Below are 18,074 nucleotides of genomic sequence, written 5' to 3'. Positions count from 1 at the left end.
GAAGACTGCTGCACACGCTGCTTAAATCGCCAATCGGGGAGAGGGGAGGCGGCAAATGACTTGGGTCCCGGGCAGCGGAAAGTTGCTGGGCTCCTCGGGGGTGCTGAGTGGCCGCGATCCCTCTCCTCCCAGACCCCCCCCCGGAGGAATGGAGATCGAGTTGCCGCCATTTTGAAGATCATTCTGCCCTGCTCCTTCACTTAGTATATTTTTAAGTTGAAAGACACGGTGGCGGCGGCTCCTCTCAAGATCCCCGACTGCATTGGACTTCCGACGCAGGTGGGGATCCTGAGAGGAGCCGCTGCCTCGTCTTTCAACTTAAAAATATAGCAAAGCAAGGAGCAGGGCAGACCGAAGAACAGCACGGCTGACAGCCGCTGCGTCCGACATCCGCCTCGGGGGAGACAGCCGCCGCGTCCGACATTCGTCTCGGGGGAGGAGAGAGAGTGTTTCGGACGCATGCGCACTCCTATCTGAGATGCTCTACATCTCACGGAAAACGGACGCACGCGATGGGAGTGCGTATGCGCAGCCTAGCATTTTATTATATTAGATATATATATCATACAATCATTATTACTAAAATACCTACATTTAAATACATTAACCATGTTAACAAATAAGAATACAGTGCATGAATGTTTTTTGTTAATCTTTATTCATTTTCAAGACTTACAAGTGTATAATATTCAGTAAGAGAAATTTTTAAACAAATCACTTAACAATCTTACTTATACTCCTTAAAATATATAAATAATACAGTGCATGAATGATTTGTGTAAGTGCACATAGCTACCATTATTTGAAAAATAACAAAACATTGTTTAAACATAAGCCTGAAAAAGCCAACTTGCTTCAAATAATGGTAGCTATGTGCACTTACACAAACCATATTTACTAGTGTAGAATGTTTACAGCAGGTGCTTTGAATTAAGCGATGATTAGGCATTGAGGTGGTAGTGTTGGGTATTCCCGGGAAGGGGTAAAACGCGGACCTCATGGACCTCGCAAATCTAAACCCGTACGGCCTTAAAAAAATGAGGTCCGTGTCGGTCCATGTCCGTGGCGCTTGTAGTTTCTGTCGCTGACAGACCTTGATTGAGATTTGAGCGCTGACGGATTCGTCTCAGCCTAGGGAAGGAAAAGTGTTAGGATCCGTCAGCGCTAAAAATCTCTTCGAGGTCAGAGCCAGAGACTAGTGCTGGAGCGGCAGAGCAGAAGCCAAGAGAGCGGGGACATAGGTTTTGGACGTGCGTTATGGAAAAGAAGTCTCCAAACTCCAGCACTAGTCTCTGGCTCTGACAGACCTCGAAGAGATTTTTAGCGCTGACGGATCCTAACACTTTTCCCTCCCTAGGCTGAGACGGATCCGTCAGCGCAAAAATCTCATCAAGGTCTGTCAGCGACAGAAACTACAAGCGCCAGGGACACGGACCTCAGATTTTTAAGGCCGTACGGGTTTAGATCCGCGAGGTCCGTCAGGTCCGTGTTTTACCCCTTCCCGGTATTCCCTGTTATCACCTCCATATCTCTGAGCATTATAATTCACTATCAGTTGTATATGATATTTAGAATTTATTATGCTTGAGTGATTATTTTGTATTTTTGCTACGATTTTTGCCCTATTTTTTGATTTGACTGGCAAATTACAGCATAAAGCTTTAATGCACTTTCTGATCAATTATTTCCCCTATATTAAGGGCTCCTTTTACGAAGCTGCGCTAGCGGTTTAACGCGCATAATAGCGCATGCTAAAACCGCCAGCCGTGCTAGCCGCTACCGCCTCCTCTTGAGCAGGCGGTAGTTTTTCGGCCAGCATGGGGGTTAGCACATGTCCTAACAATATGATAAAACAACTACAGACAGTTCAGAACACTGCCATCAGACTCATCTACTGTCTCAGCAAATTTGACCACATCACTCCCGCCTATATAGACTCTCACTGGCTTCCGATAAAAGCAAGAACTCAATTCAAGTTCTATTGTCTGCTGTTTAAGATAACCCATGGAACTGCCCCCTGTTACCTAAACAACCGCCTAAACCGCTACCTCTCATCCAGATCAAGAAGAACTCAAAACCTATTCACCTTCCCACCTAATAATGGAACCCGTCTTAAGAAACTATAAGACAGCCTTCTAGCGACTCAGGCAGCAAAAATTGACCCCACAATCACCAAACTAATGATCAATACAACAGACATCAAAGTATTTCGGAAAGAAATCAAAACATTTCTATTCAGAAAACACGTCATTACCAACTAATATCCTCCCTTTATGCACAAGCTCTCCCTCGATAGAATAACACATTAATTCAATTCTTAAAACCTTTCCTATCATACATACTCTGATTCCTATATAAACATTTTCCACACTATCCAATAAATTTCTTACTTCATTATTAGGTAACTTCCAATCTGTAAACCGTATATACTGATAATCTCCACTATATTCTGTTATCACTTGATTCCCTTGATATGTAATTTTCATAATTGAATCCTCTACCACACCATTTAATGTACACGAATCACTGTTATGTAATTTATCTAGATAATCTTTATTACGCAATTCTTTTGGTAATTCCTATAATTTGTATTCCACCTTGAACAATATATAATGTATAATGTATTCGAAATTAATTTTCCTATGAACTGTTTTCCTACCTTCTGCTACTCTATGTTTATAACCTAACTAATTTATTCTTCTCAAGTACTTTAGCAAGAATGTGAGCCTTTGGGACAGTCATGGAACTCTAAGTACTTTCTCTTCATCTTAATTAATCTTACTTATTGCATTTCTTCTGTTTCTACTGTAAACCGCTTAGAACCTCACGGTACAGCGGTATATAAGAAATAAAATTATTATTATTATTATTAAAACCCGCAAACGCACCATCGTAAAAGGAGCCCTAAATGTGTGATAGCATTTAACGCAGTTTGGCAAAAGGGTCCCTACATTTTTCTTAGGTCCTTCTTGCTGTTCCTTTCAGGCCTCAGCAGAATAATGTAGCATTTAGGAAAAAAGATACAGCCCAACAGTCCAGCGCTGGAGGCCAGAATAGCAAATATCTCTACCGCCACCATGTACTTGCCCTTGGTGCTCAAGTATGTTGGGATGAAGGAGATCCAGACACTGCAGAAGACCAGCATGCTGAAGGTGATGTACTTGGCCTCATTGAAACTGTCAGGTAGATTTCTTGCTAGGAAAGCTATAATGAAGCTGATGACAGCCAGAAATCCCAGATAACCCAGAACACAATAAAATGCAATTACTGACCCTTCATTACACTCAATTAGTATTGTTCCAAGTTCTGATCTCATATTAAGATATGCGAATGGGGGAGCAGTGAACAACCAGGCAAGACACAGAACTGTATGAATAAGGGAACAGGAAAGGACGATAGAGTTAGAGACCCTGGAACCCATCCATTTCCGGAGCTTGCTTCCAGGTTTGGTAGCTTGGAAGGCTGTGACCACAGTGATGGTTTTTGCCAGTATAGAGGAGAGAGCGATGGAGAAAGTGATCCCAAATGTAGTCTGTCTGAGAATGCAGGTGACATCCTCAGGATGCCCAATGAATAACAATGAACAGAGGAAGCAGAGTATGAGGGAAATGAGGAGAATATAGCTGATGTGTCGGTTGTTGGCTCTCATTATGGGAGTGTCTCTGTAATAAATAAAGATTCCCAAGATGGCAGTAGTGATGAGAAAGAAGAACATGCTGATGGAAGTTAAAGCAATCCCTAGAGGCTCTTCAAAAGACAGGAAAGTTATCATTTTTGGGATGCAGGCATCTCTTTTCAGGTTTGACCATTGATCATCCGGGCATGTTGTACAGGTGTCCATATCTGAGAAAGAATATTATCATATCATTATCTCACATATATCATGAGGTCTATTTACTAAAGTGCACTTAAATATCATGAGTCCTATAATCTTCACAGCTCAGCCAGAAAGAGCAGTTTAATTCACATTAACTGCATGGAGAGTGAAGGACTGTGAACTACATATTGAGTTAGCACCTGGAACTTTAACTCTAATGTCTGCAAATAACACGGCTGCATGTAAGAGCAGGTAGTATATGCACTCATGCTACTACAAGTAAATACCATAGATCAATGCACAAAAATTGCAACCATTCCCCCCAGTATGAATCCTGAACCCCTCCATTCTACTGGTGAAGAACTAAACCTTCTCTCGCTCATATGGATCACCCAGCCTTTAATGGTGGTGTCCCTGGGGGGTTAGGCAGGGGGCATGAGCAATCCTCAGACATTTTTGTTGCTTTTCAAGCTCAGATTGAAAATAGTGGTTCTGATCCATGGTAGTACAGTCTACCAAATAATGGGGGGGGCGCTGTGGAGCCCGACTAGGATGGTCGTGGGTTAGATCAGCTCCAGCAGCCCTACCTACTATTTTCCTCTTCTGAGCTAAATTACTGCTTCTTCATTCATCATTTTCAGCAGAATTTATTCTTTAAATGATGGCTTCAACAAAGGTTGGAAAACGTCACAAACCTGAGCCCTTATCACCTGCTAAATCTGCTCAGGAAAAATCTGACAAGCCGGAGGCTCCCTCCATGCTGGATATATGGGAGGCAATTCGCTCTCTTCAAGATATTATGACAGACACGAAGGATGCCTTAACAGAGATGAAGGATGAACTCATAACTATACACTCAGACATCTCTGCCTTCAAAACCAAGCTTGCTGATCTGGAAATCAAGTCTGCCACCGCTGATGCCAATATCAAGGCCCTGCAGACGCATGTCAAGCGCTCTCTTCTCATCGAGCGGGAACTCGAGGATGCGAGCAACCGCTCGCGTCGGAATAATGTGCGGCTGCTTGGAGTGCCGGAAAATCGGGAGGGCACTAATATGCTGGCCTTCCTTGAAACATTCATTCCTTCTCTTTTAAATATTAAATTCACAAAGGACTTTGAGATCGAGAGAGCCCATCGCACCCCTTCAACCCGGCAACCGCGTGATCAGCGACCTCGGCCGATTATATTCAAAGTTCTCCGGTACCAGCAGGTGCTGGAGATCATGCAAAAAGCCCGCTCACTTGCTCCTATTACTTTCGAGGGCAATAAAATACTTTTCCTGCCTGATCTTCACAAGAACACCGTAAAATCAAGACAGCAACTTCTGGCTCTTCGCCCTCAATTAAAGAAGATGGGTGCCCGTTTCGGAATCTACTACCCTGCCAGAATGAGAGTCACATACCTAAACCAAACCCGCGACTTCACTGACCCGGATTTACTGGCGTCTTACATCGAAGAAAAATCTCCGACTTCCATCGACGCTGTGTGACTGTGACTGATCTAACACACTCATGCACTGACTTACCAGCCTCTCCGGATCACCCCTCGTGGATTTAGCTGACTCCATTTTGTTCCCGACAGTAGTTTCGGCCTGCACTCCAGGCTTACATGCTTGCCTCCGTGAAATATTTTGAATGACTTCTGAAGTTATGCTATCTGCTTTCTCCGCTTTATCTGATCTGCCTTTCTACTTCTATCCCTTTCTTTTTGGCATATTTCCACCCTTTTCTCACTCACTTTTCTCTTCTTTTGCCTTCAGTGCTCCTCTTTCTTTTCTGCACTCGAGATAGCCCGCTGCACAGCCCGTCTCTCTGACTAATCTTTCTAACTGCCTTACCGCTGTTTACTGCTCCTTGCTAGATGACTCATCGCATTATATAACTGACTTCCCCTTGCTATAAGCCTTTAATTGCTGTTTACTTTGCTTATCTTTCCCTTCAAGGTCCACTGCACCTCAATTAGGCTCTCTCCTGCTCTGCTTGGTATGTATCTGATTGCCTTCTTAAGAATCAACTAACTTTTGTGTCTCATAACTTTCTCTTCCTTTCAAGCTATTATTTCCAATGCTATTCTATAGTCCTTTTCATGACTGATTAAATCTTATCATGATATGCCCTGATCTTATCTTTCCCTTCTCTCTTTCTGCTGAATTTTCACTTGTTTTTACTAGTAACTTTGCACTGCCAATCTGATATTTTATTCTTTCTTTCTGCTCTCAGTTGATGGTTGCTAACAGTTTGGAAATAGGCTGTTGTGTATAGCTTTCTGCCCTCGGCCGCCTGGCTTGACTTGCCAGCCACCCCAGCTTGTTGCTGTGCTTGCAGCTTATTTCATTGACATCTGTTTTAAGTGCCTCCTTTTTTTTTTTTCCCTCTGTGTCTGTGAATGCATTTTTCAATTGAATGGTTCATGTTCTGTTTTCTATTATCATGGTGTACCTTCTCAAGATATATAACCTTCTATCTTCCATCATTTAACTATTGCTGCCTGAATGCCTTTATCATGAATCCTTTTGATGTTTCTCCATGCCTTTGACATTTACCTCTCTCAATGTCAAGGGTCTTAACAATTGTATAAAAAAACGCAAAATAATCTCCTATTTACAGGATGTTAACTCAGATATTGTTTTCTTACAGGAAACGCATCTATCAGAATCTGACTCCCTCAAATTCACTCTAAAAGGTTACTCACCACCATTATACTCTCCTGCACTCAATGGTAAAAACGGAGTCCTAACCCTCATACGTCAGAACCCTGCTATTACCATTGACTTCTGTTCTCATGACATGAACGGACGTTGGGTCAGTACTCAGCTTACCATCTCGCAACAACCCGTTCGCATCATCAACATATATGCTCCTAACACCGACCAACCAGATTTTTTTACCAATTTGGCCACCCACATTCTTCAGGACCCTATGACTCCTGTTATTATAGGGGGTGACTTTAATCTCATCCTCGATGTGGATAAAGACAGGAAGTCTCATGCAACATACAAAAAGACCCGGTCTTGGTTCACTTTACATGACATCATTTCACAGTTGCAACTCATAGACCCGTGGAGACTTCACCACCCTGATGCTGACCGATATACTTTTTTCTCGACCCCCCACTCCACCTACTCTCGCATCGACTATTTTCTTGCTAGTTCCTCTCTTGTTGACCATCTCTCCTCCTCTGCCATTGGAGATATTGCCATCTCAGACCATGCTGCCATCTCCTTGACTTGCACTCACTTTACTCTCTCGTCCAAATCCAGACAATGGAGATTTAATTCTTCTCTACTCGCGGAACCTGATTTTGTTCCCACCGTCTCGGATGCCATACATGAATTCTTTATCACTAATTTACCTACTCAAACCTCTTGGACTAATACATGGGATACTTTTAAGGCCTATATTCGGGGAATCATTATCCAATATTCCTCTCATCTCCACTCTATCAGAAAAAAGCGAATCAAGGATCTAGAACAACGTATTCATGTTGCAGAATCTAAACATGCATCTAACTTATCTAATATCCCTATTCTAACGGATCTTCGTAAACTCCGCCTCGAGTACAATTCTATACTCAGTACTGCAGCAGCCAGATCAGTGTTTGTTCAAGCTTCCACTTATCATGCCGAAAATAATAAGACTGGCCACTTGCTAGCGAATCTTTTAAAAAAATCTTCCAACCAAACTTCTATCCCTTCGATCAAGGACCCCTCCGGTACTCTTCTTACTGGGACCTCTGCTGTGTCGTCTCAATTTCTCTCTTTCTATCAGTCATTATATTCTTCTGACTCCTCTTACTCGACCTCCTCTGTGGATTCTTTCCTGGACATGTCTCATCCGACGGTCTCTTCATCTGACTTACCTCTTCTTGACAAGGCTTTCACAGCACAGGAGCTCTCAGAAGCAATTAATTCTTTAGCTCCCAAGAAATCTCCGGGACCGGACGGTCTGACCATGGAATTCTATAAAGCTTTCCTGCAGACATTATTGCCCCATATGCTAGCCTTTTTTCACCATCTTTGTGCCCATGGGACTGCCACTGGCTCTTTTACCGAAGCCACGTTGATTGTATTCCCGAAACCGGGAAAGGACCCTCAGGACGTTAAAAACTACCGCCCTATTTCCCTCATTAATGTAGATGCCAAGATTTTTGCTAAAATCCTGGCCTCTCGAATGCAATCTGTTCTTTCTTACTTGATTAGCCCTGATCAATCCGGATTTCTCCTTGACCGCTACTCATCTAATAACACTCGTCTATTTTCCCACATTCTTCATCATACTGACTCCAACCCTGATAGACTCCTGATTATGGCATTAGATGCCGAAAAGGCCTTCGACCGTGTCGAATGGCCTTTCCTTTTTCATACACTCTCTTGGTTCGGCTTTCCCACAACATTCATTCGAATGGTCAGAACCCTTTACTCCCATCCCCAAACCAAAATCATGATCAATGGACATTTGACTTCCTCTTTTTACCCTTCGCGGGGTACCAGACAGGGTTGCCCTCTCTCTCCTCTTCTCTTTAATCTCACACTTGAACCTCTTCTTTTAGCCATTCGGAAAGACCCTTCTATTAAGGGATTCCATTATGACTCTTTCTCTGTTAAACTTTCTGCTTATGCAGATGATATCTTACTTTATGTCACCCCGGAGTCTTTACCCTCGGTCCTGTCCCAAATTCACCGCTACTCCGCTATCTCTGGCTATAAGCTGAATATTTCCAAATCTGAAATTATGCCACTAAACTGTATCGATGTGCAGACAGAGGTCACTGGACAGGGATTTCTATGGTCCCCTCAAAAAATTAAATATCTTGGAATCTTCTTTGGTCCCTCCCTGGATTCCACTCTACAATTTAACACCGAACATCTTATCTCCACCATTCTTACCTGTACTCGCAAGTGGTCTCCGCTAAACCTCACTTGGTTTGGTCGTCTCTCTACTATTAAGATGATGATCATACCTAAACTTAATTATGTTCTCAGCATGTTACCCATACTCCTTCCTCACGCTGTTTACACCCGCATGGAGAAACTCCTTGTGGACTTCCTTTGGCAGGGAAAACAACCCAGAATCGCGCTTAAAAAATTGAAATCCCCTCGTGAATGTGGGGGTGTAAATTTTCCCTGCTTTAGAAGCTACCACATGGCCTTCTTAATGTCACAGGGCTCTCTTTGGCAAGACTCTGTTCCAATTTCCGTCAGCCCCAATTGGCTACAACTCGAACTCACCTTGACAGACCCCTTTTCTCTTAAAAACGCCCCCTGTATGCCTCTCACTGCTTCCATCAAAGCTAATCCCATTCTCCAGAGTACATGGTCAGCGATTTGCTTTGTTGACTCCATCTCTCCTCATAAATGGGCAGTCTCTTCGTCAGCTCCCGTCTGGAACAATCCTCGTATCACTATTAATAAGGAGATGGTGGCATGGAAGAGATGGCAACAACAGGGGATTTGGTATATTCATCATCTTCTCCAGAATGACCAATGGCTCTCTTTTTCCGATCTCATGGTCAAATACCACATTCCTCAATCTCAATACTTCCACTGGATTCAGCTTCATCATAGCCTCAAATCTGCCTTTCCTTCTCCCTCCTCTCTTGCTGCTCCTCCTGACTTACCTAACCTGTTTCTTTCCTATTCTACCATGAAAGGTCAAACATCCAAGTGGTATAAATACATCCAATCTCACACCACTGCACCTCCCCTTGATACCATAGCTAAATGGGATGCCTCCTTACATACATCATTCACCGAACACTCGTGGCTACTCATGTGGCCCAAACTATTGAAGTCACTTCGATCAGCCTCACACGTACAAACTGCTATATTCTTATACCACAGGGCCTTTTGGACCCCAGCTAAATCAGCCAAAATTAACCGGTCATATGACGGCTGTTGCTGGACCTGTAAATCCCCTGACGGCTCCTTACTTCACATGCTCTACTCTTGTACACATGTCTCATCTTTCTGGTCGAACGTGTGGTCTACCATTGCCCGTATTCTGCAAATTACTGATGCGTTTTCTTTTGACTTACTGTTTACAGGCTCTTCGATACTCTCTACCCCTTTATCCATTACTCATGAACGTTTGCTAATTATACTCTTGTTCACTGCTCTCTCCACTATCCTCCACAATTGGAAAGATACCACTAAACTTCATGTAAATCAATGGTGGAATTCAATATGTCTCCTTGTGAAATATGAATGTCATTTTGCTGAATGCAATAATTCCATGTCCTCTTATGCAAAAACTTGGTCCCCCCTTCTTGAATATTGTAAATCAGATTCTTGACTTATGTATCCATTAGAATACTCTGTATTTTGCCTCACCCTTTGTCATCTGATTTCAGGCACTTTTCCGGTTAAATTATGTTTCATATTTCATATAGTCTATGCCAATCTCTTTTATTTATTTTATGATGGAACTATTAGATTGATTAATTTGGTACATCGTTAGAACATATCTCCTAATGTGCTTTGTCTCCTTTTCTTGAACTTATGTCTTCTCTCTTGTCTATTTTATTTCCGATGCATTTATTCATTTGTGATTCTTGTTTAATTATGGACGCACTTCACATTTGTTAATGATATTGTTATACTGTGTTCCTTGTTGGAGCACTCATATTGTTGGCTTTGTATTTCTTCTTTTATAAAATCAATAAAACTATTTGAACTAAAAAAAAAAAAAAAGCATGATAATTTTTGAACCTAACTGACCTCACTTTTACAGGTCACTTTTTTAATAATTTACCTCACATTTATAAACAGGTCCCCATCAGTTTTACTGTGATTGGAGAAAATATTTAGATTATAAGCCCTCTTGGGACAGGGCAGGTTTTATTTCATTTTATTAAAAATGAACAAACTACTCTGTTCCAAAGTGATATACAGTACCTACAATGTCTACAAAATCTGAATGTAAGTCCTCCTTCAGCTACAAATACAGAAGTTGAGTGTTTAATGCATTATCTTAAAAATTCTATAATATATATATATATATATTTTATATTTTGGTGATGGTGTGGCTCTACATAATTTTCATAAGACTGAGGACCTGAGTTTTCATAGAAAGATAGAAACATGATAGCAGTTAAAGGCCTAATGACCCATCCAGTCTGCCCTTCCCTACCATCCATTATCTTCTCTTCTCCATAAGAGATCCCACATGCCTGCTCCATGCTATACTAAATTCAGATACAGTCTTCATCTCCACAGGGTTCGGTGCTGGGGCCAATCCTGTTCAATATGTTTGTGAGTGACATTGCTGAAGGGTTAGAAGGAAAAGTGTGCCTTTTTGCAGATGATACCAACATTTGTAACAGTGTAGACACCGAAGACGTAGTGGAAAATAAGAAAAAGGATCTGCAAAAGTTAGAGGAATGGTCTAATGCCTGACAACTAAAATTCAATGCAAAGAAATGCAGAGTAATGCATTTGGGGATTAATAATCGGAAGGGATCGTATATGCTGGGAGGAGAGAAGCTTATATACACGGATGGGGAGAGGGACCTTGGGGTGATAGTGTCCGAAGATCTAAAGGCAAAAACAAAGCGTGACAAGGCAGTGGCTGCTGCCAGAAGGATGCTGGGCTGTATAAAGAGAGGCATAGCCAGTAGAAGGAAGAAGGTGTTGATGCCCCTGTACAGGTCATTGGTAAGGCCCCACTTGGAGTATTGTGTTCAGTTTTGGAGACCCTATCTGACAAAGGACATAAAAAGACTTGAAGCTGTCCAGAGGACGGCGACGAAAATGATAGGAGGCTTGCGCCAGAAGATGTATGAGGAGAGACTGGAAGCCCTGAATATGTATACCCTAGAGAAAAGGAGAGACAGGGGAGATATGATTTAGACATTCAAATACTTGAAGAGTATTAACGTAGAACATAATCTTTTCCAGAAAAATGGTAAAACCAGAGGACATAATTTGAGGTTGAGGGGTGGTAGATTCAAAGGCAATGTTAGGAAACTCTGCTTTATGAAGAGGGTGGTGGTTGCCTGGAATGCTTTCCCGAGAGAGGTGGTGGAGAGTAAAACTGTGACTGAGTTCAAAGAAACGTGGGATGAACACAGAGGGTCTAGAATCAAAAAATAATATTAAAAATTGAACTAAGGCCCGTACTGGGCAGACTTGCATGGTCTGTGTCTGTATATGGCCATTTGGTGGAGGATGGGCTGGGGAGGGCTTCAATGGCTAGGAGGGCTGGAGTAGGTTGGGCTGGAGTAGATGGGCTGGAGTAGGTTTTAACGAAGATTTTGGCAGTAGGAACCCAAGCACAGTACCGGGTAGAGCTTTGGATTCTTGCCCAGAAATAGCTAAGAAGAAAAAATTTTTAAATTGAATCTGGTTGGGCAGACTGGTCTTTATCTGCCTCATCTACTATGTTACTATGTTACTACTTCCACTGGGAGGCTATTTCATGTTTCTATTACCCTTTCTATAAAGAAGCATTTTCTTAAATTACTCCTGAGACTATCACCACTTAGCTTCATCCTATGCCTTCTCCGTCTGGTATCCTACCCTAGGGTGTTTTGTCTTTAAAGAGACAAGGGCTAGTTCCTGAATTATCACCATGACTGCTTGGCCAGCTGGTAGGAAGAGAGGAATCTTATCAAGTATTTTCCTCATTCTGTAAAGGAAAAAATAGTCCCACCTAGCCTGCGTGCTCCCTTCCCTTTATTGTATCTATTGTACCCTTTAACCTATCAATCATTGCATTTCCCACACCTTAAATTAAATGTCTTTGTTGGTTTGTACTTGACACCCCGTATTTATTTAAATTTGTATTATGTGCACAGCTTAGATATCTGATAAGCAGTAAACAAATTTTTTAATAATTTGAAAATGAATTACACTTTTTGGAGACCTACATCCCTCCTTAATTTCAAGAACAGGGACCATAATAGATACCCTATATTTATTTGTATCCCATGTTTTCCATGATGTCACCCACCAGTATGGTTGGAGATCTCTCCCTCTGCACACGGAATACAGTCATAGCAGCAGATGGGTTTTCCTTCCTTGGTTAATTTCCTGTAACCAGGATGGCAACTTGGACTGCATCTGAACTGCGGAGGTTTCTGAAGATTGAGAAAGCATGTTATGTAACTTCATTTGATACTGGACAGTTGTTTTTGAAATGGAATGCTCTTTTTTAAATTATTGTCATGTATAACAGCATATTTCATGCTTAGGAAGGTACTTGTAAAAATATCCTAAAAGTGTTGATTCTTGTCAGTGCATAGCCAGATTAGACCAACTTCACATCAGATGTGACCACTTTAATGGAAATAGATTTATAAAGACTAATTAAGTTATATAATAATATTTAGAGCTTACTAACCTAAGGATAGGTTATAGTAATCAGTAATTGAACATTCATAATACATTACATTAAAAATAAAAACTGAAATGAAAAAAAATTGTTAAAAAAATGCAGAACAACCAACAATTTTCAAAATAGAAAAAAACAGCATCATGCCCCCTCACATCCCACTTGCTTGCTGAAAAAGAACACCTTCTCCTTTCTAAGTGGGGAAATGGCCAAATGGTTCAAGCAGCTGCCTCAGCACCCTGAGGTTGTGAGTTCAATTCCCACAGCAGCTCCTTGTGACTCTGGGAAAATTGTTTAATACTTTTGGAACTTTACCTGTTCTAGCAATTTTTAAAGACTCGTTATTAAACTTTGATACAAACTGTAAATAAAGGATTTGTGACTACAGGATGGACTTGACATCTCCAGTGCTTCTCTTTGTTGCCTCAAGGCTTGGTACCTTTTTCCCTTTCCCTATAATACTTTATTGTACCAGGTCCAAATTAAGTACCTGTCTAAAACATGTAAAACACTTTGTATTCACTGAAAAAAGCAAAATATCAAGCCCCATCCCCTTTCCTTTCCATTTCAAATGAGTCAGGGGTAAGTAGGCAGAAGTGCCTGTAACAGTTAATTAGTGTCAATTAACCCCAATTGACTAATTACTATGGACTAGATTCACTAACCTTCCAATCCGTGTCCGATCCATGGGCGATTGGAGGCAGGCTGACCGATTCACCAACCATCTTCATACATAGTAACATAGTAGATGACGGGAGATAAAGACCCCAATGGTCCATCCAGTCTGCCCAACCTGATTCAATTTAAATTTTTTTAAATTTTTGCTTCTTAGCTATTTCTGGGCAAGAATCCAAAACTCTATCTGGTACTGTGCTTGGGTTCCAACTGCCGAAATCTCCGTTAAAACCTACTCTTGCCCATCTAAACCCTCCCAGCCATTGAAGCCCTCTCCAGCCCATCCTCCCCCAAAACGGCCATATACAGACACAGACCGTGCAAGTCTACCCAGTACTGGCCTTAATTCAATATTTAATATTATTTTCTGGTTCTAGATCTGTGTTCATCCCGCACTTTTTTGAACTCAGTCACCGTTTTGCTCTCCACCACGTCTCTCGGGAGCGCATTCCAGGCATCTACCACCCTCTCCGTAAAGTAGAATTTCCTAACATTGCTCTTGAATCTACCACCCCTCATCCTCAAATTATGGTCTCTGGTTTTACAATTTTACTTTCTCTGGAAAAGATTTTGTTCTATGTTAATACCCTTCAAGTATTTGAACGTCTGAATCATATCTCCCCTGTCCTTCCTTTCCTCTAGGGCACGGATCTCAAAGTCCCTCCTTGAGGACCGCAATCCATTCAGGTTTTCAGGATTTAACAATATATATGCATTGAAAGCAGTGCATGCACATAGATCTCATGCATATTCATTGGGGAAATCCTGAAAACCCGACTGGATTGCGGCCCTCCAGGAGGGACTTTGAGACCCCTGCTCTAGGGTATACATATTCACGGCATCCAGTCTCTCCTCATACGTCTTCTGGCGCAAGCCTCCTATCATTTTCGTCGCCGTCCTCTGGACCGCTTCAAGTCTTCTTATGTCCTTTGCCAGATAGGGTGTCCAAAACTGAACACAATACTCCAAGTGGGGCCTTACCAATGACCTGTACAGGGGCATCAACACCTTTTTCCTTCTACTGGCTATGCCTCTCTTTGTACAGCCCAGCATCCTTCTGGCTGCAGCCATCGCCTTGTCACTCTGTTTTTTCGCCTTTAGATCTTCGGACACTATCACCCCAAGGTCCCTCTCCCCGTCCCTGCATATCAGCTTCTCACCTCCCAGCATATACGGTTCCTTCCAATTATTAATCCCCAAATGCATTACTCTGCATTTCTTTGCACTGAATTTTAGTTGCCAGGCATTAGACCATTCCTCTAACTTTTGCAGATCCTTTTTCATATTTTCCACTCCCTCTTGTGACATTTCCTTCCCTAAGAATGATAATGTCAGAGTTAAAACCTATAGCAAATCCATTGTCCAGGGCAGAAAACTAGCTGTGCATGATGAGGCAGAAGATCTTGAGAGCAGAGCTGCCTACCCTGAGGAACTTGAACCTGACCAGGAGCTGGAATCCAATCCAGTTCCTCAGCCTAGTAAGAGAGCTAACTCCCTGAGGAGATTTAATCAGTTTCCTAGTAGCAATCTGCCCAGTGACCTAGAGGGAGGAGCCAGAGAGTACGCAAGTCAGCCTCCCAAACACCTAAGGTAGGGAGTAGTTATAACTCTCTTAAACAGCTCTCCAAGTCAGTAAGGCAGACAGCCCACGAGGACCTGGCAGAAAGGACTTTCCAGGCCAGGTAAAGGGCAGACCTCACTCAGGAACCTATGGAGCAACAGAGCAAATGTGTGCTCAAGAAAGCATGGACACTACTGAATGGGAAATGCCTGTCGAAGGTGTAGAAGCCATGGATGTGAGCTTGGCAGCCTCCCGCTAATGAATAAAGGTACTGTTTCCAGGGAGAATATTTTGTTGGGACAATTTTCTTAAGAACTTTGAAGAAGTTTTGTTTTGACAAATACTGGGCTGTAAGCAATGCTGCAGCTGTTTCCAGCATTAATTAAGCTGCTGCACTCCAGCTGTGTTAAAGCCAGGAAACGCTGGTGAAAGTTTCTTTTTGTGTGCTTGGGGGTTTTCCTTTCTACCTTACAAACCCAAGGGACTTACAGAATTGGGGAGGATCCCTGAAGAGCTAGGGTCGGGACTTTGTGGGGGCTTATAAAAGCTATTTACAAAAGGGGACCTGGCAATTCTGTTGCCCAGCCGTGGAAAAGGCTGGAGAGTTGCTATTGCTGAAAGAAACCACAATCTTCAATACTGCGTGTTTTTCCAAGTTTGTTTTTGTGATAATCTCGAAGAGAGCGAGACCAAAAGGCTTTGAGCATTTGCGCAAATGCTCAAAGCCTAGTCCAGCCCAGCAGAAGAAGAAGGAGGATCTCTCTCACACCGCCCGGCCCAGCCCAGCCCAGCCCAGCCCAGCCCAAACCAACGAGGGATGATCTTCGGGCACTGGCACTGGCACATGCACATGCTGTGCCTCCTCCAGTGAGTCGGAAGCTCCACCCACCCCCCAGCGAGTCAGAGCGCCCGGACTCCCCCTTAAAAGGAGGAGAACCGCGGCACAAGGGAACTTGCTCGGGCCGAGTCGGGGAGGCAGCAGCTCAAGCAGGCACCAGCAGGAGAGGGAGAGGAGAAGCGCTGGTAAGAGCGTGGTCGCGAGGGAAAGAGCAGGCGGAGGCAGGCAGAGCGGGGTAGCGGCGAGAGGAGGCTCCGCCCACCCCCAGTGAGTCGGAAGCTCCACCCACCCCCCAGCGAGTCAGAGCGCCCGGACTCCCCCTTAAAAGGAGGGGAGCCAACGGCGCGCAGCCGTTCGGCGCGCGGCGAAGGCGAGCGGCAAATGCGCTCGCCTTAGCGAGGGCGCCTTTGCGAAGGAGCCTTAAGAAGGAGCCAGGGAGCTAAGCAGCCCACAGAGGGTTCCAAATCGCAATACATCAGTCAGTTACCTAGACAAGCTTCAGGGAACACCACACTCCCTAGACAATCACTCAACCGCACGCACAGTAGCACCAGCAAAATCACAACTCTCAGGGGACAACAAACAGTAAGCAAAACCACAGACAACCAATAGAAACAGTCTTTCTCAAACACATCCAAAACTTTCCATCTATCTTTAATCCTAATAGGCAGACCTTTCTTTCTAACTCGCTAACAAGCAGGCAATCCTCTCTAACTACATATCTCTAATTATACATCCTCTCTAATTACACAGCAGACAGACCTTCCCAGACACCCCAATCCCTCAAACTCTCAAACCAACAAACTAGCAAACAGATTTCTCTTTCAAACTCTCAGGCAGACTTTTTCCTTTCTTTCAAGCTCTTAAACAGGCAGACTTTTCTCTCAAATTCACAAACTAACTCACAGGCAGGCTTTCTCAACTAACTAACAGGCAGGCATACCTAAATAACAATTTGAAATGGCAGGGAGAACAAGAAGCACCAGGACTGCAATCAAGACCAGCATTCCAGTCACCGGAGGGATCCAGGGGATGGCTATGGCCTATGTACAGACGGAGGATGACCCTGGACGGTGGACAGAGGCGTGTGTGCAGACCGAGGCCATCCCCCCCCAGCAATACACCTCTGTTTCTACACAGACAGAGGAGATGGGACAGCTGGAAGGAGACATATTACAGGAACTATTGAGCCTAAGGGAGGAGGTGAGGCGATTGAGGAGCATCAGAGAGGATGAGGCCTTCATCGACGGCGTAGTCCAGGAGCTGTCCCAAATCTCCGAGCAGGCACTGGACAAATCCATCCTCGTGACACCCAAACCCTCAGCCTTGAGACCAACGACTGGGGTACAGGAAATGGCTGGGGACGCCGACTCCTGGCAGCTGGTAACCTCCTCCACAGGCAAGCACAGGAGACCCCCCCCTTTCTCAGTTTCTTCTTCATCTTCTTCCTTTTCTCTCAAACAGGGCAGTTTTACATCGACCCCACAAATCGCCCTGAGAAACAGATTCCAGATCCTACAGGAAGGGATTGCAGTTGAGGAACAGGAAGACGTCCAACACATGACCCCAGTCCCAGGGACGACTGAACAGCTCCCCTCAAAGAAACGCAGGGTGGTGGTCATTGGGGATTCCATGTTAAGGGGCACCGAGGGACCAATTTGCAGACCGGATATACAATCAAGGGAGGTTTGCTGTCTGCCTGGGGCCAGAATCCGAGATGTCACCACCTGTCTAGATAGACTTCTCAAACCACAGGACCACTTCCCCATGCTTCTCATCCACGTTGGGACGAATGACACTGCCAGGAACACCCCGGAGACCATACCCAAAGACTTTGGAGCCCTGGGTGAGAAG

At 43.6% G+C, this 18,074-nt stretch overlaps 1 protein-coding gene across 1 annotated transcript in view; it reads right to left on the bottom strand.

Annotated features, from left to right (window-relative positions):
• Positions 1-2,921: 2,921 nt before the first annotated feature.
• Positions 2,922-18,074, bottom strand: part of LOC117368565 (G-protein coupled receptor family C group 6 member A-like) — a 112,041-nt gene continuing 96,888 nt past the window's right edge. Inside the window, exons 9-10 of the mRNA XM_033962296.1 lie at positions 12,766-12,892; positions 2,922-3,843 (exon numbers count right to left, since the gene is read on the bottom strand). Coding sequence (XP_033818187.1) covers positions 2,948-3,843; positions 12,766-12,892 — 1,023 coding nt within the window. The 3' untranslated portion in view covers positions 2,922-2,947. The remainder of the gene's footprint in view (positions 3,844-12,765; positions 12,893-18,074) is intronic.

This window comes from Geotrypetes seraphini, chromosome 10, assembly GCF_902459505.1.
Source record: "Geotrypetes seraphini chromosome 10, aGeoSer1.1, whole genome shotgun sequence".
Lineage (NCBI taxonomy): Eukaryota > Metazoa > Chordata > Amphibia > Gymnophiona > Dermophiidae > Geotrypetes > Geotrypetes seraphini.
Note: the sequence above shows the minus strand (reverse complement) of the source record. Positions and strands in the feature narration are given on the sequence as shown.